The sequence below is a fragment of the Saccoglossus kowalevskii genome, chromosome 11, assembly GCF_978046115.1.
Source record: "Saccoglossus kowalevskii chromosome 11, keSacKowa6.1, whole genome shotgun sequence".
NCBI lineage: Eukaryota > Metazoa > Hemichordata > Enteropneusta > Harrimaniidae > Saccoglossus > Saccoglossus kowalevskii.
The window spans coordinates 22,006,226-22,031,839 of record NC_140651.1 but is presented as its reverse complement, the minus strand read 5'-3'; the positions used below and the strand labels follow the sequence as shown (position 1 = coordinate 22,031,839).

The window sequence follows — 25,614 nt, the reverse complement described above, 5'->3', positions numbered from 1 at the left end:
TTTGTATATATTTATTTTTTAATTTTTCTTTCAACACTTTAATTCAGTGATGTTTCCCACATTATATATTTTCTTTACTTCAGATAAGTCAGCATGTCCAAGAATTGTTTTAACATGTTTTATCTAGCTTGAGTTTGAAGACACTGTTTCTTTAAGTGCACTTTTTAGAATATGATTTTCAGGTAACAAAGACAATCTGTGCCAATATTTAATTAGCGATAAAGTTGCCTTAATCCTTATAGGAATTCTACCAATTTCGCCTCTTATGCCAATCAATGGCGGTCCTACTATTTAACGCCCGGACACGCGAGGGAGTGTCCGGGCACGCGCGGAGGCGAACAGGGGGGAATACCTAACGCGCGGGGCAGCGGCAGCAATCCTTGTACTGTATAATATTTGTTTATGCTCAAAATTTGAACCGGAGTGGCGAATTCGAGCAGCTATCCACACTTTTTATGATTGACGCCCGGGCATTCCGGCGAGTCGAGTCCGCCATGTTGTTTACTAATTTTGGTTTGCGTTTAACAATAGGACAATACCATTCGATCCATGGGGGTGACAGTCCTACGAATGTGCCGACATTGTCGAAGGACAAGGACAGGACAAGTTTGTGTAAGTGTGGCAAGACTCCCGTAGTATTGTTTAGTAAGATTCAAAAATGACCATGTAAGACGTCTGTTACGCAGAAATTATTCACCTCATGTTGTTTTCTCATTGTTATGTGTCCCCGTAAACACAGCATTGTATGCAGGTGACAATGCTACGCACACTTGCAATAAAGTCGGTATCCTAAGAATATCGCATACGGTTAAATATCGTGAACGGTACAGAGTTCGGTAAATCTCGTGTACGGTACAGAGGGGATATTTTCGTCCAATGTTTTTATACTTTGTAATGTAATTCAAACAAATAAAAAACGTATATTCGTAGCCATGGACAAGATTTAAATTGTAATCAACCGTTTTATTCATCCATGATTTGTACAAAGATCGTATATTTTGTAAGTGTATAAAGCATTTTCCACATTAAGCTTTCAATATAGATTCTTAAACACAAAATATCAAATATATCTTCAAGTGTAAAAATCGATTTTTTTACTGTAAATGGTAACTTCCTGTAAAAACTTAAGATGCCTATTTTATTTCCTGTACCAGTCACCCACCCCCTGTCCCCACTCTTACAGCATGCGGTAAATTTCTTATTGTACACGCAGTTTACGGTAAACCTGGTCTTGTCGACAACACAGAGTTTGGTCAATCTCGTGCACAGTATAGTGTACGGAATATATTACGTTTCGTCCACATATTTCAAAGGTTGACGCCGCGACACGTATTCAGCTGTGATTGACACTCTATTGTACAACTACAACAAAGAGGGGAACATACACTGTCCCTAATTCAGTTCAACCACGGTCACTATTTTTTGGTAACTGTGGTTCAACCCAAGCAAGGCACGTTTTTTTTTCAAATAAACATGACATACCAAATATGATGAACTTGTGTAATTCAGAAAAAAAAGGTTGTCATTTGTTCCGGCTTGGAGCCTGATGGTAAGGGAAAACATTTACATAACCAGGGCGAGTTGCGTCGAGAGACAAAGCATTTGTTGTTTCTGTTTGGAGCTATAACAGGTAACAAAAGGTCTTGAATAAATTAATGGCGTGATAAACGCCACCTTGTATTTCTATTTTATGGAATCTCTTGTAGTTTGTTTGTGCAGTGTATAGTTACAGTAGATTATTTACAAGCTGATCCCAGACCAATTTGTAACGGCCGGGCTCGTAACACAGACCACATGATCCCCGAGCAGGGTGTGAGTCCGGTATGTGAGCTACTATAAAATCGCGATGCGACGACTATGACCTCTATTCGCACACATGCTTCCGGTGCGCTAGTGTAACCTGCCGTTAACAATGAAACTGAATGACGTTCCCACTTTTATTAAATATAGCATGGATATAGGTAGTAATAAAGAGAGTATCACAACGCCTTGGAAGCGACACATCGAAAGGTCAAGTTTAGTTCATCGCCCGCTGTACGAATTCACGTTTGCAAATGAATGACTACTTGACGCGATGGAGAGATCCCAAGCCCAGTTGGCGAGCTACATACCAGTAGTTTTCTGTATACACGCCCTGTGATCGATCTTTTCCAAACCTGTCTGTCTATTTACTATACATGTTTTAATTTTCGTTTTAGTTGACTTGTACTTTGAATAATTTTGAATAAAAATATTTTCCACAAGGGCGGAGTGTCTGTCTATTTACTATACATGTTTTAATTTTCGTTTTAGTTGATTTGTACTTATTTTTAATAAAAATATTTTCTAAAAGGGCGGTTTGTTTACTATACATGTTTTACAGTGGGCGCAAACAAAGCGAGACTTTCTTAGCGGCACTGTTTTGAAAACGATTTGCTACATTTTGCGACAATCTCACTTTTTCTTGCAACACTCGATTATCGACAAATTATGTTTGGTCTCGATACGTATGCTCGAAAATGCTTTTTTTTTCACATGAGGTAAATAATTTCCGCGTACCTACGGGAGTCTCGCCACACTTGCACAAACTTTTCCTGTCCTTGTCCTTCGACAATGTCGGCACATTCGTAGGACTGTCACCCCCATGGATCGAATGGTATTGTCCTATTGTTAAACGCCAACCAAAATTAGTAAACAACATGGCGGACTCGACTCGCCGGAATGCCCGGGCGTCGATCATAAAAAGTGTGGATAGCTGCTCGAATTCGCCACCCCAGTTCAAATTATGAGCATAAACGAATATTATACAGTACAAGGATTGCTGCCGCTGCCCCGCGCGTTAGGTATTCCCCCCTGTTCGCCTCCGCGCGTGCCCGGACACTCCCTCGCGTGTCCGGGCGTTAAATAGTAGGACCCATCAATGGTACCCCAGACCATTCGTCCCGGTGTTATCGCTATCGCCACACGAGACTCCAGCTTGTCTCCTATACAATTTGACTGCGCACATCCAGAAAGTAGATGTAGCTGTGATTGGTGGAATACTAATGAGTTGAGTGTCAATCAAACGCCCACGCTATCTTTAGTAAACAAAGTCACGTGACACGCGCCATTTTAGTTTTGGCAGGCGATTTCAAGGCAGCACGCTTAACCCTTTCGTTCACAGGTTGGGAGATATTAGAATGACTGACAATTTCACGCCACTGTTTTACATTATTGGTGGATTTTTCTGCGCTATCAATCTTTCTCTTACAAACTAGACATAGATGATACGACAGAGTCGCTCCTTTCACAACGTCGCACTGGATCAAATTGGAAAGACGATTTCCATAAGTTATCCCTCCTGCTTTTCCTGGCTTGAATAAATTCACACACGACTTTAACTGTCCACAAACTCGAAGACTACACGAACAAAGTCTACAATAGTCGTCCGCAACAATATGTATGTATTTCTTCGGTGTACTGATGCACGAATGCACCGTGACACGGTGTTTCTCGGGTGTCGCCATCGCTGAGAATGCCGCCGGCGCAATTTTTCACCCAACTCGCGATTCTGTTTTGCAACATTTTATCAATATTCCCTTTGACAAAATCGCCGACAAAAGCACCGCTTTGTTGATCTTTTGTTCTATAATTCTTAATGCAAACACCGACCCTAGTAGTAATTAGTAACGTCGCCTAGTACGTATGAACGGTCGTCATTGCAAATCGAACATCCTTTTGAAATTTGGACGTCGGGCAGGCGATTTCAAGGCACCGCACTTAAATATTAGCAACATATTTTTCTGAGCGGTTGTTTATTCTCTTTCAAACGAGACATAAATGTGACGACATAGTCGATCCCTTATCCACCGCTAAGAATGCCGCAATGTTTCGTTCGTTTTGCAACATGCCACAAATCGTCGAAAAAAACACCACTTCGACGGAAGCTTGCGTAATAAGGGGGTTAAAACAAGAAAACAAATGCCATGTTTAATACATATCGACCTGTTTTACTTGCGAAAGATAACGGAACATGAACTCGTTCCGTGCGACTTCGGAACCCGAAGGAACACACCAACAACGTTGAATTTACCCGCTATCTTCCAAATATGGTATATTAATTTATTCAGTTGTTTATTTAGAGTGACGTCCGCAGTCGAATGCGATTGGCTATCGATGTCAGTGCAAAGGTCATATGAATATTAAAATTAAGTGGGCGGAAGGAAAATTGTATAGGAGACAAGCTGGAGTCTCGTGTGGCGATAGCGATAACACCGGGACGAATGGTCTGGGGTACATCAATGGTGTTACTTTACTAACACCTAAAATAAACCGGTAAAAGTGGTTGCATGCTTGCTCCATGCACAGTCCCTCTATCGATAGAGGGACTGTGCTCCATGTAATTGTTTTCATTCGTAATTTCATAGATACATTTTGGCGTCTGTGTAGCCAATTTTGTCTATCTGAATGGATTCCCGTTTTTGTTTTTGTTTTGTTTTTTTGTTTTTTTTGCGTAGCTGGTCGTTTGGCTTATTATTTTGATTAAATAATATGTCGTTTTAGGGGTGGTGCTATTGTAATGTACGACTACTACTGGCGTGTATTGATTGAGTCGTACTGTAGAAAGATGGTTGATAAACATGGCTTTGGCCCGGGGTTCTGTCTTTGCCCCCTCCATATTGTTTTTGTCTCTATCCGTGCGATTAAGTATATCACATGTATCGTGCTGCAAGTTATGGTGCTCCAAAAACTGTTACTTTTACAGCGAATATTTACACATGTTGTAGCCTCTGTTCGAATTGCATTCAGTAAAACCTGGAGCGACTCGGAGGGGGGAAGATGGGTTAATGAAATCATGAAATTTGTTAAAAGTGATTAAATTAAATTAAATATATGTAAAATATAGAAAAAAATGTACTAGTATTTGCTGGATTTTAATCTTGGTGATGAGTTCTCTATTTTGTTAAGCAATCTACGAACGTTTCAAGGACCTAGCAACCCTGTGTTGCTTTGTACGACATCGAACACTGTACTATTAAAGAAAGAAAGTTTATCCCACTTTCCTAATTCCAAGGCATTCATTATCTCCCGGGATTTCATGGGTATAGTTAGAAAAAACGGGCTGAACCCTCATATGCCTGTATTCGGACACTTAACATAAGTTGTAAAAACAGTACAATTACTTCGATTTTTTTCTGTCCTTACAAATAACGGAGATATAACTCTACAACTCCACTCTACAAGTATTTATTTTTTGCATCGTCACTCAAGGCGGGCATTAATGCCGTACGTTGCAAGCATATTGCAAAACGATTCTGTTGTAGGGCGCCGCCTGTGGTGAAAAAAATGAATACTGTAAATGATATAATAAGAACTGAACTAGGGAGTCCGTTGCGATTCCGCCATCTTTAAATTTAACACATGTGTTGTTTTTGAAAACTGAAGAACAGAATATGCAAAGGATCGTGTAAGTACTGATCAAGACTCCACGTTGATCTAATACGTATTCGTAACTTTGGTGTGTATTCTACCTCGTCATGTATTAACCAGCGTGGTTTGAACTATGTCTCCATTGAAACGTTGTCACTGTCCTTGGAGTCGAGTCGAGTCGAGTCGAGTAGAATCGCGTCAGCTGGTTGTTGAACGTAGGGAATTCATTCTGTCATGTAGTATGTGCAATCTAGCCTCGCATACGGGGACATAGTGTTGGGGGCTAAGTTAATATGGACGACAGTTATTCATGACTATACGTACGTGACGCTATAACAGTATAACAAGTTAGCTGTCTTTATTGTACATTTTCGAGAAAGCCATAGGGTCATTCCAGTTTTTGTCCAACCCCCTCCCTACGGATGGTTTTAATCTGAGGGGTCATATTTCTACAAAAAGTATGAATGGTTTAATTCCGGTGTCATATTTTGACTAAATACCAACATAATAATTAAACGTATACCCATCCGTATACGTCACATCAGTGTCCATCCGGGGGGGGGGGGGGGTTAGTTAACAAAAATCCGACACCTGAATGGTGGATTTGAATCCATAGGGTGTCATAACCTTAATATCCATCCGTGGGGGGGGTGGACAAAAACTGGAATGACCAATACTGTCACTCCATGTGCAATGCTCGATACGGAAGTCGATACAATCTCATTCTGTACGGGTCACTTGCATACACGTACTGTGATATTCTTGTGTTATTATCATAAACTTATTATTATCCATCTTTTTATGCTTCTATTTGTAATGTAATATAAAGATATAACAATTGGAAATTTCAGGAAAACATATACGTGTCTGTGTCAGTGTGGTTGTTTGTATTCATTGCCATTGTTTGTATCTCAGTTGGCCTACATTGCTCCTTCATTAGATGTAAACATGACATAAATATGATGCACATTTTTCAAATAAGGAAAAGACTCAAGCACATTCGTGAGACTTCTGACCATGTTTTGTTGTTTTTGCTCCTCACAATACATTGATTACTTTACTGTTAAATGTGTCAGTATTCACCGACTAACGTTCACTTGGGTATCCTCATGCAGGAAGCCAAGGACCCAGAGGGCCAAAAGAGCTTTGGAGCAGCGAGCACCTAAGCTCGTGGAAAATACCAAGAAAGCTCTTTTTATTAAAGGCGGCAATACCAGTGAAATTGTAACACAGATCCTGAGAGACTGTTATGCTTTGAAGAAAGGAAATGCTATTTTATTTAAAAAGTAAGTAAAATTCATAGACATATTAAAGGGGCACTTCCAGTTAAGCCTAATCTCACAACAAATTTACTTTCTGGATTAAAATTACAATGGATAACAAAAGATAAATTAACTTTGTGTCCCATGATTCTTTGGTGCAATCCCTGGGCTTGGAAGTTTTCTCTTTAAGGTAGAGATGCAGGTTCTAGGGCACTTGGGAGTCAAATTTTTTTTTTTGCTTTTTATTATCCAAAAAGTCTTGGCTATAGACTGTTGAAATTTTGTAGAATTGTGAATAGTGGAACATACTCAAAAAACGATTTTAAAATATAGATAACAGGTGCAAATTTATCTCTTTTGAATGCTTAGCAAGATTTAGCAAGGCTGTACATAAATAATAAAAAAAAACATGGTGAAAAAAAGAAATGACTGGATCTCCATATTATGCACTATATTTAACTTTTAAATTTGAAACTGTAACAGCCATTTATTTATGAGCATTAGCAAACTTCTTACTGAGTGAATTGTTATGCAAATTAGCAATTATCTCAGCTTCTTTTTAGTGCACGTTTCAGAACTTTAAAAAAAATAGCTCCTAGACGCTTTGACCTTTTGTTTTAAATTTTCACAAATGATTGACCATGTGTTTATCTTCAAAACGCCGTCGGGGCATTGTTTTTAGTTGAATAGTGATACAGCAATCGTACAGACAACTAGCCTGGGTGTTAATTTATGCATAAACTTGAAGTAGTGAAATTTGAGCTGCTGCCCTACAAAATTGACAACTGGTAGACAGTTTTCAAGACGGCGCTTTCTTCATAGTAAACAGATGTACCCATAAACCAATTTTGACAGGAAATAGAAACATGGTTTAGAAGCTAATTTTTTTTAAATCACTTTTGACCAAAAAAGCACATTTTTGTGCATATTTCAAACTACAGTGTCCATAAAAATAAAATACTAACAAAACATTAAAATTCATACAATAAGCTTTCCGAAAATATATAGTTTTGTGGACAAGGGAGGTCATCTTGGTTTCCTAATTAACTAATTAAAATACCTGTCAGGTAAACTGCATCTCTTAGACATATGTTTATACAGGATTGGTACTTTCTAGATCAGAAGTACAGTTTTCAGCTCATGCCTTTTCAAGCACCATGAAAGAAATTACAAAAGAGTATATTCAAAATGCAAATGAAGGAATTACCACCTTGTTCATATGCAAATTAGTCACAATGCTTTAAATGTTGCTGGGGAACACTGATTTGGTATTTGAGCAAACTTAAATGAACTTCTTATATGACCTAAAAGTCACATCACCTTAACATTGGATCAATATAGGTAACATGACAGACATTTAGTTTCCTCGGTTGTCTGCACTGTGTTGCATTTTTCCTGTGTAGTGAAATGATTTTTTGCATAAATGCCATCTACATGTATGTGCACCCCACACCACTACCCCATCCTTTTTAGCCTTCGCAGGCGAAGTCTGCCGAAGGCTTATAGATTGGGTTCTGTCCGTCCGTCCGTCCGTCCGTCTTTTACCTCTTATAACGTTGATATGCTCTGTCCATTTTTTTTCACAGTTGGTGCAAATTTTATTCTCAATGCCATACATATGCACGCCAAGTATTTTTTTGATTCGCCAAAGTTTCATTGTGTTTTTCTGTGATTTTCAACATTTTACTAGTACAAGTACCGAAATTTGCCAGAAAAATCCGAGTTTTAACGACATCTTGCAAGAGAACTGGCATACTGTATTGCGCATGCGCCAGTCTAATCGCTGAGGAAATCGCCGTCGATTTCGTCTGAGGATATTGTATTCTGGGACTGTATCTTCCTTTGCACAAGGCTTACATAGATTAAATTCTATCTCAAAGGTAAGAAACTGTGCTTATGGTATTTATTATGAACTTTGATTTATCCTTTTGTGTGTCCTGACTTTAGTGAGAAACTAGCGATCGCACAGTGTCACTCTTTGCCAGAAAAACAGTCCTGCTATTAGTTCAAGAACTGGTTATGAAACGTGTAAATCGAAAGTTTATCTCGTCATTAAGGAGGCTTAGGAATAACGTTTGATATATGAAATACTGGAATAATATAAACGTAAAAGTTTAGAACACGCTGATCGTGATTCTGTTATGTACGATTGCTATTTCCACTGTTCATTGGCAACTGCTAGCAGATTGAAACTTGGTTTTGTGACGACATATTAGACTAGAATTATCGAGAAAACACAAGTCAAGTTCGGCCAATCAAAAGCAATGATGAAATTGAAAAGTACTGTAATAAAATATCAATGAATCTATCATCGCTGTTAAATTACCTTTGAAGTAAATATGATAACCGCGTGCGTTACTGCACTCGTGACCGGGACCTCTATGCTCCATGCGGTGTTGAAGTTTATCGGTAAATCGAACCTCTGTCAACAGAGACACATTTTCCCAATCAGCTATTTATTTCGGTACTGAAGTCAGGGTGGCAATTTCAATGTTTAGCTACCATAATTTATCTCCATTATGAGCAGGAAAATAAATTACGGACCTCGATTGAGATGGATTTAACGGCCGCCATGTTTTTAAGGGATATGTGAAACAATATTAGGGAGGGGGTCAAATTCACGTAATCCTCAATTTTAATGATGTTGACTTAATAGTCATAATTTTTTTTTTCAAAACTTCGGATATTATTTTATATATTTTAATACTACAATATGGTAATTAGTATGCAAATTAGCAGCCAATCTGAGACAATGCAATCCAGTTCAAAGGAAATTTGATTACATGATCACTACCTCTGCTGATTAGTTTTTTATGCACTTCTATCTGCTTTTATATTAAATGTATTTTTTTGTATTTTTCTCAATAGTTTTTTTTTATTTCTTTTGATATATTAATTTGACAACTTTATAGAGTGGAAACAGACTGTTGAATTAGTTCATCCTAGACTTTGGTAGAATATGTTTAAAATAGTACAGTGTGAACTGCAATTTCTTTCTGGCTGGTATAAATTTATTAAGTAATATTTGTTCATACTTAAAAGACTCAAATATCTTTTTTAATTAAATCTAACAGCCAATGGGAGCACATTTGCTACAACCTCTGCTTACTTTGGGCTAAATGTTTTGTTTTTTTTGTTTTTTTTCAGGTGCATAGCCAAATTTTTTTTTCTCAGAAAGCAAAGCCACTGGAACTGCATGTATTACAAAAACATACCGGTTACGGCTACTATTCACTGCGTGTCCGACAATTGTATAAAGTTTCGCAGGTCCTCTGTTTTTTACTTTGAGAAGTTCTGTCAACCAAAGCATAAATATGTGTTTCTCTGTACATAAAATTTCACACGATTTGTTAATATTAATGTATGATAATAAAAACTTGATAATATTTTTCTGGATTTTTGCACTTTATTTGTATCATTGTCGTATGAGAAGTAATCTTGTCCTTTTTAGAGATATTGAAACTAATCCAGGGCCACAAACTAGTTTATCCAAACAGACACAACACTGACATATTTGCAGATCTGATTTGTATACTTCCTTGTCATTTTACCTGTTGTACTGGTTTGGTGCTATCAGGTTTCCTTGCTGAGAATAATGCTGACTTGGATGGAGAGTGCTATAAACTTGAAAATGCCATAGAAATCACGTTTGCCAATTTATGTTCATGCAACTTTAGAATGACAACTAGCGAAGGCAGTGTCATTCATGACTTGTTATTTGTATTTTTGTTATATCATATTTTATCCATTCTTTCTCGTTTATCTGTTATATTGACAGGAAGAATATTTTAAAACCGTTTGAAGACCAGACTTCTTTGGTGAGTCTACCACACTGTTCACTCAAACTAATTTGCCATCAATTTACATATTTGCAATGAGGAAGCAGCTAATTATGATTCATATCTTTATTTCAGGAATTTTTTTCTGAGAAGAATGACACTTCGTTGTTTATGTACGGATCTCATTCCAAGAAAAGACCACACAATATCATAATTGGTAATTTGTTTGATTATATTTCATGTTAATCATACTTAATCATAATCATGGGATCATATCATTACTGATCTGGATACCAGAAATGAGAAAACAAAAGTCCAAAATGTTATGGAAAATTGTTAAAAATAGCATTTTTACACTGATTTCTATGGCGAGATTACATATTATTTCTTCACAACTATGAATTTTGCAAATTGACATAAAATTAAAAAAAGTCATTTGTTATTATTGATATTAATCTAGTGAGTTTAGTGAGTTTCCAAGGTGATAATAGTTTTTCGTGATATACAATGGGATGTTTCCTCCAATAATGCATTGCACATGTGTGCATTATCATGCTCAGTATTGCAACGTACCTATTGGTAGTAGGTCTTTGTACTGCACATGTTTGAATTTCATGTAAAATCCAAGGTATTTTTTGACTTACATATATGTCATCATGTTTTGATGATGAATATCACATCATTTAAAAGAACACTTCAAAATGACTCACTCAGTTCATAATAAATCGGATTTATTTTTGGGGGTGACAAAATGGGGGGGGTACGTACACTTTTGCTCGAATAAGAACTGTCAGCAATACATCCTGCTTTCTGCTACATTCAGAGAGTGAACAGCCATTCTGTGAGTAAATACCAATGGCGACATTTTGGCAACAGTTTGAAAACTGCTTTATCTGTGTAACAATGTGAAATTGCCTAAACCCGCATAACCAATGAAATGACCTAAAAAAAAGGCTATCACTATAAGAATCTGAATGTGGTGTGATACTGTTTTCACATTTGTTGATGATACCGGTAATTACTGGGCTGTCATCACTTCATTGTCATTACTGCCTTCTCTGTTTTATAGGTAGAACATTCAGTTACCATGTGTTAGATATGATAGAATTGGGAGTAGAAAATTCCAAAAGCTTGTCTGATTTCAAAGTAAGTCACCACTTTCACTTAATAATTGTCAAGGATATATCAATGCTATATCTTTGACATCACTTGATTTAATCTTGTATAATTCTATGTAATTTTCCTGCTCGTCATCTTATTCTCATTAGTTCATACGATCAGTAATGTTCTCATCAGACATAAAACAGTCACCTCATAATTTGCCAGTACATTTTTGTTCCAGGTTTTTCACTGTGATGTCACAAAGCGTCTCACAAAGAAGTAAAAAAAACATACGAGTGACAAATTATGAAAAAAAAGTAACAATATTTTGGCCTTGTATGTGCTTCTATTCGAAATGTGCTTCTAAAAAAAAGCAAATATGGTATTCAGACTTCTTAAAAGAAACTAATTTTCTTTTTATAATATTTTTGTGAGGTACCGGGTAGTAGCTAAAACAGGTCTTGAATTCCCAAGTAGTTGGTCCTGTCAAGTCTATGAATGTGTTGTAGGTTTAAAATTCAGTGACCTAAGATCAGTACGATTCTTAAATCAGAAATATCTTTCACTATTCAGTGAATTTTTTATGGTTTTAAAGTTTTTTGCATATTGCCCTCTAGTGTTCATATATAGTAAAATTTGTTGATCGGCATTTGATTTGTGTACTCTATTACTATTTGCATATTTAAATTTTCAAGTGTTGAAATGTGTGTGCTGTTATTTTGTAATTTTCATTGTATATTATCGATTCTATATTTCCAGAATGCTAAATATTCCTCTGGCAGTAAACCGTGTCTGGTGTTTTCTGGTGAACCATTTGAGCAGGATACTGAACACAAAAGATTAAAGAGTCTACTCGTTGGTGAGTTGATGGGTCCGAGCTTCCCGTATTTAGTATTGTGAGATCCATACTAGGTTGTGCATTATTCAGCAGAACTGATGATGTGTAATCATTTTAATCTGTCGCCCACAAGTTCATTAATTGGTCAGGCTGCTAGAATATCACATGACCAAATTTAGGATTTTATCAGATATAAAGCTCTTAATAAATGGATAATATATATTGTCTGTTCAATCCTGAATTCAGTGTTTTTGCCATGTTTTTGAATATACTTCAGAAAACATAGTTATTTTAACCTAATCAATTCTTTATTGACCCAGTTGATTTTGCGCTCGATGATAGTTTCCTGTGCAGGATTATCCTTTTCACCACCAGTTCCTCTTTTCATAAAAAATTCACAAAGTAGTCCCCTTTATAGTCCTTCAGAAGATTGGGGCAAAAATAGTCAATTTTTTAAAGTAAAAACTGAACATTTTACCTGTTAGCTCCAAAATTAGGGTTCATTTCCAGAAATATTGAAGAATATAAAAAAAAAGTGCAGAAAAATTTGGGCGAGTTAGGTGGTGAAAAGGTTGAGCTATGTCATCGAATCTCTGTCATTTGTGACAAGAATACGCTGTGCAATAAGATAAGATACATTTTACTTTCAGATTTTTTTCGAGGCCCTGTAGTTACCAACGTGCGTTTGGCTGGTCTGGAGCATGCATTACATTTTGTTGCAATTGATGGCAAGATTTATCTTAGAAGTTACAGGTAAAGTAAAGTTGTTTTTATGACCATTTTTAACCAGATTATTTAATAAAATCAAGTTGTACACTAGGTATTGTTCCCCATAGCATTTGGATAAAATATGCAAGATAGTTTATATTATATTTGCATAAATTTAGTATGACATTTGCATAACACTGCTGGAAAAAATTCAAGACTCCTTAACTTTGGGTAAAAATAACCCCTCAGATCATGGTAAAAAACAATAGTGCAAAAATAAACCCCATATAATTTTGTTCATATTTATTTCCAAGATTTTTATTGAAACCAGTAGCCAAAATGAAATTATGTCAATTTGGTCAAAAATTATTCAAATAAATTATAGAAAAAACATAAATATAGGCAAAATTTTGCATCAATATTATGGCACTGTTCTCCCCAAGCACAACAATTAACATAATAAAATTTATCAACTTGTTTTATTGTTATGCAAACTAGCTACAATGTTTTGTTACTTCTCTGGGAAAAATTTTGAATAGTTAAAAAGTATGATCAATTGAAGTTTGTTTGTTTTTTGTATCCAACTTTTTAAGAATTCCTTTGTATCTATGAATTAATAATAAAAGAAAAATATTATTTATAACTAACTAACAGAGTATTTATTTTATTTGCTATGTGTAGAATCATATTAAAAAAGTCTGGAAGTCGAACGCCACGTGTCGAGCTCGAGGAAATAGGACCTTCTTTGGATCTGGTTATGCGACGAACTCGCCTAGCAGCAGACGACTTGTTTAAAAAATCAATGAAACAGCCAAAGGAAGCAAAGGTATGATCATAATAGTTTATCAAAGATGTAACAATTTATTGACAATACATAATATAGATATATATATATCAATGGATAGTATATCACACGGAAATGCAATTAATCTTTACTTACCGATACTTATTTCGAAAAATATCCAGGTTGATTTTCCTAAGACAGAACAAGCAGTACTATCAAGTCAAAATGCTGGGCTTCCATCTTGCTGCTCTACTTTCAATTTTTGGAGGGCAGGCAAGAATCTGAGTTGATAAACCTAGAGACATCAGTGTCTTTGGCAGTCCTGTCCCTTTGAGGATTATTTGATTTTTGATAATTATGATTTGGTTATAGATACGAAAGGTGAAGAATGTTAGTCGAGATGTGTTTGGAACAAAGCATGGAAGAATACATATGCAGAAGCAAGACTTGAATACGTTACAGCTAAGAAAGTTGAAAGGATTGAAAAGAAAAACAGCTGAGACAGAAAATAATGATAACTCGAAAAAGGCAAAAAGTGACTGAGATTGTTGTTCAATAAAATACTACAATAAATTATTTGTTCATATTTTGATGTATTGTTTGCTCCACTGCCCCACAATATTTTGTCAGATTTGGAACTGTATTTAAACTTTGCATGACTGAGCATGCATGCAATGCATATATTGTCCTGGAAACTGGAAAATATTTTTGTTTACGATGGCAATATCAAGAAACTGTTATCTAGTTAAATATGTACGATGTTTTCCCTAAATCATTTCATTATATTGGCTAAAACATGCATCACTTTTTACCTGGATGTAAGGAAACGTAATATTGGCGAAACATAAGCATTTATTCATCTTTATATGTATTTATACAGTTCAAATGCAGTTGAATCAAATCAGCCGCGCGCAGTCCACAACGACGCTACACAGCGATGTTATTTGAAAACGTTCCCATGTTATTCAATCGGCCAATAGAAACCTCTAGTAACAGTTTGAATTGTTAAATTTCCATGTCCATTTATGTTATTTGTGATAACCATAATCCATATTCAGAATAGAAATTTCACAGTCGCTTACACCCATTTAGTTGCATTTACATCTGTTCTTCCCATGTATAGTGTGTATTTTACCGAACAAATACTTCTCCCCATACTTTTGATATAGAGCGTTTGGTTTAAAGGGCGGCGGTCGTATAGCGCGTGTTCGAATTTCGTATAAATAAACAACGCATTTTACACGCGCTAAGTGCTTGCCATGAGCCTCATGCTAAAGCGCGACGACCACCGCCCTTTAATTGATTAGATGTAGTGACAAATATTTTCCGAAAGTACATTACTTAACTTTCCGTCTTCGGTGATTTTAGTTTCTCTGCATCACTGATATTGAGATCTCAGATATTTCTTAGCTGTAATGTATATAGCGGGCAACTTGTACATTTTACGTTGTTTGTAATCGTAATGGTTCGACCCGCCTTGGCGGAGCGCGATCACGTAATCGAACGCTTATATTCGCCACAGCTTTCCTAGGCGAATAGGTAGCCCTGGTGGAGCGGGGATGCTTGTGCACGCGCCTGCCAGATAATATCAAGCGCCTCACAGGGGGTTTATAGATACTAGTAGTATACTTGTCGTACAAGTGTTATCCTTATTGTTTGATGGATGTATGTATGTACTAATACCACCGTAAATCTAGGTTCGTTCATAGCAACACTCATTTAATCGTGTATGCCGGTAGTGTAGAATTAAAATATAAAAAAAAATGTACACATAATGAGTATTCAAATACCGATCATGTTTCTTCGTAGTGGGAGATCAAAGTGACCGCGATAGTAATGCATGTTCAATGTATGATAATTGATGGTAGTTTCCGACTTGATCAATACCAGCAATTTGCGTCGTTAGTACAAAATGTATAACAGTAACAATACACTATTTTCATGCAGTGGTTCTGGTGCCCGTGTTCGGCAGCCACTCATTTGAAGTGCACACTAACTAATGAGCCAAATAAATGCAATATTTTAAGGATTTCAATATTTACTATCTATAGTATATACTATTAGTTCAGTGATGGGATAAGTATTAGAAGAAATTTGTAGTGAATATTGCACGACTCTGTGAACGAGGCTGGAGACTGACGTGTATGAATTACATTGACTGAACTATCACGTGATACCGAAATTGGAAGTAGTCTTTTGTGAATTTAAACATTCGTCACCATGGCATCCACCCTGTACCTTCAAGTAGCTAGCTAAATGTTAGTCATAGTACTTTTATCTGGTGCATTGAGCTGATTCCGTTACCATCCAATGGTCTCTTCAGCTAACACACACAACACACAAATTACGTGATAGGTTGGTCACCCGAATCGTGACGTACATATGCTGAAAACAGTAGAAAATCTACACAAAACATCAGAGCTGTGTTCGATGTGAGACCCATGCGACGTATGTAACACATGTAAACTACATTTTTTATTTACACGAGATTCGTGTGGTCGGGGGATATACGTAAATGAATGGGGCTGTCCATACGAGTATATTTGTTGTCTGAGGTTAAATCTTTACTCGCTATTGAAACTTTGAAGAAATTATTGGATTTCTTGACGTTTACCAGATGGTTTTATTTTCATGCTGTTATTCCAAAAACCAAACTATTTTCACATGAAGCTCGTGGAAATAGTTGTTAGACCATTAATATTGTAAAATTTCCTCACCGTATTTCAAAACTTCATCTGATTACTTATGATGAAACAATCGGATGTAATTATATTAAAGTTAGGTATTTATGGTTGGCTTTAACGTGGCCTCTCTTATGAAATGTACCAAACATGTCCATTTTTGCAACTTTGTAATCAATAATTGTAACTCTCGAAACAGAAAATCGTATCTGCCTTAAGGTGGATGACTAGTCATAATTTTTTTTGAACGTTGATCATAAATTACACCATGGCGTTCATTAGTTGTTATATAAACATGGAACTATAAACTATAAATAGTTCCATATTATTAATAATCACGTTACAACACCGCATTCTAAGTCAATATGTTTGTATTGAGAGCGGAAATGCAACTTTATCGTGAAAATACTAGTAATTAACATTTCCAAAACAAGCAAAATGGAGTGAAAAGATAATTTGTTGTCGGATATAGGACTGTTTACCGTTAGCGACATTTCCAGGTTCGAAAGCAAAATAAATAGTATGTTTTTTACGATTATCAAAAATCAAATGATTGGAATGAACTGTGAATACTTAAAACTATTTTGGGCAATTTTAAAAAGTCGATATAGTTAATTGTCACTGAATTCCCAACAACCAGCAACAGCACATCATTTAACCGCTAGATGGTGACAATGTGAGCTTACTTTTCAACAGTATGTTAAGGTAGAAGCCTACACATAATATTTGAGAAAGTTGGTCATAAATCGCATGACAATGTTCATTGGTTTATTATGTAAAATCATGAAGATATTGTCCCATGGCGCCATAACAGAGCATTTTTTTTTGTGTTACACGGACGTTTTTTGAGACTCTTGTCCTAATATCTTTCAAAAATAACCATTTTAGAACAATCCCATAGAACACAATTATAAAGAAAAATTGCATTTTTTATACTTTGTAAAACCTATGTTTTTGAAATAATTCTGGAAAACAAAACGTACCCTATCATTAATAATATACGAGTTTTTCAGCTTATGTCACCAACCTACAATTTGAAATATGGCATAGTATCTTTGCCATGGAAACCTATAATAGTAGAAGTGTTACAATACTGCCAAAATGGCAAACTGTTCACCAAAATACAACCATCATTTTCTCAAAACTAGGCTTGTGTTCCGTACTATTGCAAAATGAATACATTTATGTGTATGCTTCTACTTTAAACGGATCACTGCTGGCTTTGGTAAAAATAGAAGCAATTACACTTAATCCCCTATTGTGTGCTACTAGTATTTGAAATAAGAACGCCAATGTCAATTTCTACCACAAAATGAACACGCATAATGTGTTTCCTGTTTATCATAACTCGTAGTCAATGGGAAATTAGTTTTTTTGGGCCAAAAATTAACGAAGAAGTTATAGCAAAATACAATACAATTTTGATCCCATATTTTGCGGATGTACATCACGGTGTTATTCGCGACCTGGTCTCGTTAAGCAATGATCTACAAAGCAAAGCTTTTGTTTTTCAAAATATTCAATGATTTGCAATAAATATGTTACCGTTTCTAGAATGTTGCTGTGTCATTCCCATTAACTATAATAATGATTCTTATCCGTAAGATATTTTACCAGATCCTTTCGACATACTTTGATCTGTCGATTGTTGTAATTAAAGGTGTTCACATTTTCTTATCAAATCAAGTTATAAATATAGGGAGCACCGTTCATTAATCGAAAATCAATATTGTATAGAGAGTTCAACACAGTGCTGTAACAATGGACGTATAACAATATGCGTGGGACAAACATACATAGGTCAACGTGTACAGCATTAAAAAAATGAATGTGTTACACAAGAAATTACCACAGAGCATTTACAAGAATTTATTTATAAAGAATATATGAACCTCAAAGTTAAGACCAAGAAGTGATATCAGGTGTTTGCAGAAACGTGCGCATATACAAACAAATACAAGTTTAATTCCATTGATTTGCCTGATTTGTATAAGTCATCTACCATCGAGGCGTATATATTTCATGTATGTAAAACAAATCCGAGCCGTCAGTCAATTCGCTAATCATGCAACACAACTGTATGCCCACGTGTTGCTTAAAATGGCACATACTGTAAAATTAGGTTGGGAACATCGGTTAATTCGTGCGTTGGTATATTATAATAGCGTTCTGGCCTCAGTAAAAATCTATAATGTTAGTCTCGCAGTATGTCGAATCTCGCTGTTGAAAAATAAATATTGGTCGATGGACTGTAAATTACATACGTCCGCAAAGACATCCGTTCTGACACGCACTTGAATTTAACTACTTCCTGTTTTTAAACGTGATTGACACAAATGAAACAGGACTACACATGACTTAGCTGTCAATTTCGGTATGTGTCTTTGACTCTTTCATTATTTATTAAAATTATCATTTGTTATCATGTCAAAATACCAGAATAATTGTCTAATTATTTGTGTTATTATTTCATATTAACTGAATGGTATTAGTTTGCCTCAGATTCGTGCATCTATAAAGTCAGTTAACACGCTAGCTGAAACATCACCCATATTCTTTGCTGGAAGTAACACTGCAGGTAAGTGAAAATTACATTTATTGAAAAAAAATGTATGTTATATGCACTAACTGTTTTACGCGTTAGTTTCATACGATCGTGTCACAACTTTTAATCTTTATATCAGAAATTTAGAAAAACAAAACAAACGAATAAAAAATATTTTTGTTTTCATAAAATTTAATGAAAATTCACGATAACCATACAATAAAATTAAAAAGCACATTGATTTTGGAAATCAGATCGATAAAAAACGTGTTTCGTTATTTTCCGGGTCTTTCTATATTGTTTTAGTGGCGATGTATCAAGCAACCATATGGAACGAATATGCCAGCAAACGAACGAAGAGGTTGTCCATGTGAACTCCGTCCTGTGTTTGTAGTCGTGTGTACGTCTGGCAATCTCGAGTTGCAGTGTTGATGTTCGCTTGAAATTAAACTTCAAATATATATTCATGAAAAAAATTAATCGATGTAACAAAACAAAAAATTACCTACTTGCAATATATTCCGTACAATTTGGGAAAACATTTTGTTTAAAAAGCAGACTAGTCTAAATCTTGTACAGTATCACAGGGAGTTGGACAAACTTATGTATTTTAATAAATTATTAAATAATAAATTGTTATATAACTTTTCTTTTACCCCCTCCTGGTCTCCGCCCTTTGTTTATACCACTCTTTCCTTTATCACAACTTAGTTATGCGCTAATGTTATATGCAAATTTTAACGCGCGATGTAGACACGCCCTATTATAGTAAAATATCCCAAGGGTTGAAACGCGCCAGGACTGTGGGGGGGGGCTGTGGCATGAGCACAACCGTAAAGCCGGTGGGCATTTAATTTATTCATGAGATGCATTAATAAACAAGAAATGCTGCGCGTGAATTTTTTTAAATCCGGCGAGTGTAATCTCCGACGCGACGCAACTTCAATGAATCAGTGATTCTTCTGTAAAATGGTTTCTACTTCAAATGTCGTTCGCGTTGCTCTTCGAGATCTTTCTAATGAAAATAATCAACATAGCAGCAGCACAATTAATGGGAAAATTGTTTACTTCTGATCATGTGACAACAATATATGAGTCATTCTTTGCGATAGAGGTCAAAGATCGCAACATCCGGTTTCCGGCTTTACGGTTGTGCTCCTGCCATGTCGCTCGATCGCAATGAGTTTTAATTTGACAAATATTCAAGTGCAAATGCAATTGTGTCACTTTCTAATGCCATCCATGTCATTACAGATGCCATATATGTAAAGAAAACGAACTTTGAAAAGTACGAATGCGTGATTTTATGCCACAGTCCTGGCGCGTTTCAACCCTTGGGATATTTTACTATAATAGGGCGTGTCTACATCGCGCGTTAACATTTGCATATAACATTAGCGCGTAACAAAGTTGCGATAAAGGAAAGAGTGGTATAAACAAGGATCAGTGATTACTTGAAATCGATACCAGGAAAGGGGGGTAAAAGAAAAGTTATATAACAATTTATTATTTAATAATTTATTAAAATACATAAGTTTGTCCAACTCCCTGTGGCAGGATGTACAGGAAATACAGTGTTGTATACACACATTTAAGTATTTGCTAACAGTGTACTAGGCGATTCGTAAGTTATTTCCCTGGTTGCGCTTCTCCGTGACGTGTACTCCGCTACTACCAATTCGACCCTTGCTTCATTCAAAATTGTCAAAGTTGTTTAGAAAAGTCATACAATTAAGGTGTCCCGACATTGTAGGGTCAGCAGTTTCTAACTCGAAAACAAATGCAAACTAAACAAAATCCGGGACTACATTTCTTACCTCAATGTCTTCTGAAACATATTTGCAATTGTCAGTAATTCATATAAACCGTTAAGTAAACAATCTTTAAACATATGTAATACAGACAAGCTTTCAGAATATGTATAACTATAAACTGTTAAACCTTCAAGAGGTCATTTTATTTCACATACGCGAGTTGGACAAATGAATATAACTAATCTAAATATTGGACAAATACATTACAAGTTTTACTTTTGAAAACGAATTCATTTTTTTTTTGGTGGGAAATGAATCTCAGTATACATTTATTATAAACACGAGCCAAAAGTAATAATAAATTTCAGAAATCTTTCAGTTCAATTCAATAGAGAACAGGTTTAGCTGTCCAGATAACGTTGGAACGGTGCAATACTTAAACAGTTGCATCTCATCATTAAATTCAGATGATAAAATACTAGATACATTCCAGCATTCGGAGTACAGTATACGACATGATGGTGTCCTAATTAGGTGCAATGGCTTCTTATAAATCACGAACAATCCATTAAATTACTTAAATTAACTAATTTAGATCTTGAAATTTCATTTCGCCGTACATTTGTAATGCTGCATAATTAGTGCAGGATAATATTTAATTACAATATAAGTAAATAAATAATTGGCTCCATTTCTTTGCCCCGCAACTCCTAACACAAATGTATTACAATTTTTGTTATTTGGTTTTAGAAGATAATAAATAAATAATATCAACGACAAAGTTTTTCACCTTCAAAATATGTACTTCAATACTAATGACGTAGAATAAAAATAATATACCACCCCACAATAGTATGAGTATAGTATAGCTGTGTGACGTTTTCATTATTTGATGATTTACGATTGCCAATTAACCCCCCAACCTTAAATTACACTGCACTAAAGGGCGGTAGTCGCCGCGCCGCGCATGGGCGAGATACGAGTCTCATATAAACAAAAATGGCGATTTTAACTGTTGTGCAGACCAACTAGTACAAGCTGGGGGTTACCAAGCTTTAATTAGGTATTTTTTTGGTGTTTGGAAGGTATCAAATAAGTCGCCGGCGGTAATTCGTGCAAGTGGCGCCCAGGTCAAAACTTGTGATTTCGCGACGACTACCGCCATTCAACTACATGGCTAAACATAAATGTTCTGGTCCTGCGATGTTGAAAAAAAATGTGCGTTGAGTGCCAATTCAAATTGTGTAAAAATCCAATTGAAAGTTGGGGTCACTTACGTTTAGATTGAAAATATAACCCATCAAGATTTTTAAAAAAAGCTACACTAAACGAAGTTGTGCTCATAAAACAAATGAATTAGCAAAAAACAAAAATTGTAGAACGTTGTTTCCTGTATGTGCAGGTCAGAGTTTGTAACGGACAACACTACGAACTATGTGCACGTTCAACTGGCTGTGGCGACGCGCAACGGTTTTTCAGACGATTACTTTTAAACATTTCTGTTTATTTTCAGAATACATTGATCGCAAAATGGCAACTATTCTTCTCACTGTTACATTGGTGTGTATTACATTAGATTAATCTTACATTATATTTACCATATTAAGTATAATCGAGATCGGTGTGTATCAGACATTTTGCTACGTTCACCAATATTATTATAGTCGTTGTGGCCTCATATTTGGCAGACCCTGAGTTCAAATACTCCCAGGAACGTTTTGATCGGTTTCCCTGGTGAGTGTGCAATGAACTCATGCATAATACATTATAATAGATCATTATTCGGTTGTGATTGAGTGTATAACATCTTGGGCGTGATCGTCACCGAAACCGTCAAATCATACGCGAAATTTTCCCACCAACAATTTGAATTTGACCTTCAAATTCTACATGAATCATGCGGGATTGGTTTGTGATAAACATCCACTACTTCCTTCTAATGTAGATATGTAATACTCAACATCACTCGAGTCTAAGCGAATTTCCAACAAGGAATATTGTATTCTTCCTAAAGTTACGTTGTAAAGTTTTGTTGAGTATTTCCTGAATAGAATTCGATACCGCATTGCATGATCGAGTTTTAAGATGTCCAGATAAAAAAAAATCTGCCAGGTTCCGACGCATATAACTTGATTCATGGCTTCATTCACCACGAATGGTAAAAACTTTCGAGTCGATGTTAAGCCCAGATGCAAGGGCCTCAATTACATTTTTATTTTACTCTTAGGTATTATTGGCTGGGGTATTACGAAGTGATTCGACCGATCCTACCGAGATCCCGCGTGAGTATTGTTGTTAATATATCACAAACATAGTACTGCGAAGGAGTAAAAGAAATGTTTTTTGTCGTTTCAAGTTATTTCTTTTAGTTTCCTGACATGTTCACAAAGCCTATATGATATATTTCATTTTTTAGATTAAAATGACCTCAGCGTCCATTGTGTAAGTTTGTAATCACTACATACGAAAGTAGAAAGGAAATTTACTACACGTGTTAAAAGATGATAATTTGTGTTCAACGAAATAAATGTGTTTGTGAAATTATTTTCTAATATTGAACGTATAACTAGTTGTTCCAGGGGCAACAGTGTAGAATTGTGGATAACCCTAATGTATAATATGACATAGGTTTGGACTTTGCGTTACGTCATTTCTGAACATTATCGTACGCGTGGAGCGAGACAGTTTCATATACCATTGTCACGGCCTTCTATGCTAAGCTGGTACACCAACCGTAATGCCATATTTGATTCTATTCGATTCTATGCTCGATAGTGTGTTTGTACTAATAAATCAGATAACATATATGATTATGTGACCTCATTAATATGCATAACTGTAATATCTCACACACTTTTGCAGAAAGAGACAGACAGCCAATGATATAATGATCGGACAACAGACATGACTAATTTATCTGGTATATGTATTCGTCATGACTTCACATTTTATGACATTTAACTAAAATACAGGATGATTTTTGTAGGTTTTTGTCCGAAACTGAACAAGTCTACCAGAGTTGGACCGGCCGGCAGCGAAATTTTTTCGGGTTACAAAGAAAAGGCATGTGCATGTTACACAGCATGCGAAAACACAGCTGAATGTCAGATGTGGGACTTCCACAAACAATCACATACATGTAAAATGTATGACCAAACCAGCACTTTGACATTCAACGGCGCACATCAATCTGGAATTAAAAGTGATAGTAAGTATTAGCATTCATTGGACGTTAGGCGCATGATAGTCTAAACTTTGTTGTTTCACATACAGTCAAAGGTATCTTGGAGATCCCCTCAATATAAAGACCACCTGTCCATTTTTAGGCAACCCAAAGGCATAACGTAAGAGCGTATTGTGTGTAAAGACCACAAGACCATCCTTATATGACAACTCATCCAGCAAATTTTGTCTGATTCGCCTTTATTTGCAGACTATTCTCGTAATCTATTCGCACATACACACATACAATATAACTATTTAGCGATGGTGTTATTATTATTATTATTATTATTATTATTATTATTATTATTATTATTATTATTATTATTATTATTATTATTATTATTATCATTATTATTATTATTATTATTATTATACATCTGTCACCGTAACGCCATAAGTTACAGTGTTTCGTAATTTAGCGGTATTTTACGGGGTATTTTCATTCTAACAATGGAAATGCGAATTTCAAATATAGAATGATTACGCGCGTAAGCGTCCTCTAATATTAAAAAACAAACATGGTTGCCATCAGGGTTTGACCGGACTCCACACAAAGAATTTTGCTGATTCTGTTCTAAACTTTTTCGAATTTAGCATTTCCATGATGTATCATTGGAAGGAAAAGATGTATAATAATAAGGTTATTACGAGGATACCTCAAAGTATGCACCCAGATAGTACGCCGTCGCATCGACCTCCGCTGCGCGGTCGATACTCCCGTTGTACTGTTTTCGTGCATACTTCTTTGTATCCTCGTAATAACCTCATTATTATTATTATTATTTTTATTCCAGCTTGCAATCGACTTGACATGTCTGATAGACCTGGATCGGATATAAATACAGTGGCACCATATACATATACCAATGAACCGTGCGATTGCGATGCCTTATGCGCACTAGAACCGACGTGTCTTTCTTGGTCATGGAGTAAGAAGAGCTTTGAATGTAAACTCAAGAACGGCGTGCCTGATTTGATAAAACCAGACAATACTCATGTGTCCCGTGTCATGTCAGTGCCCAGCTAAGTATCCAGCGAGAATATTTTGAATGATCGTATTTTCATTGAAAAATATTACATCATTAAATCTCTCTGTCAATAGTAACAGCATTTGTCATTGAGTTTAATTACATAATTTTTAATATACATTTTGTAAATATGCAGCATGAAAACAGGAAACACCACGTTACAGAGGGGGTGGTGTGAGGGCGTAAATTCCCGATGTCTTGTGGTCTTAGTTACATATACACTGGCTGCTTTCAAAATGAAGTACCAGGCAAGGTCAATATAATTTTCCCATACACAAAACATTCCTCTATTTCCACCATCAGTTGACACTGAACCCGACACTGACCTGTCAGAATCCATAACCCGCCTGCATTGCGACTACATGGCTAAAAATAACTCCACCATAACAATAACACACTGAGAGAAGCTTTCAGTCCAGCTGCCTTTAGGTTTGCTATCGGGAATTATGGCCAGTAACACACACTTGTCTGTCATTAATGCACGAAAATACCAACTGCAACGCGGTGATTGGCTACTTGCG

General features: G+C 35.9%; 1 protein-coding gene across 1 annotated transcript; it reads left to right on the top strand.

Annotated features, from left to right (window-relative positions):
* Window positions 1–5,338: 5,338 nt before the first annotated feature.
* LOC100376978 (ribosome production factor 2 homolog) lies at window positions 5,339–14,436 on the top strand. Its single transcript, XM_085505023.1, has 9 exons — window positions 5,339–5,425; window positions 6,504–6,674; window positions 10,429–10,468; window positions 10,565–10,646; window positions 11,499–11,575; window positions 12,290–12,389; window positions 13,019–13,121; window positions 13,758–13,902; window positions 14,233–14,436. Exons 1-9 carry the CDS (start codon window positions 5,412–5,414, stop codon window positions 14,401–14,403), a joined length of 903 nt encoding a protein of 300 aa, XP_085361149.1. The 5' UTR covers window positions 5,339–5,411; the 3' UTR covers window positions 14,404–14,436.
* The last annotated feature ends 11,178 nt before the right edge of the window (window positions 14,437–25,614 follow it).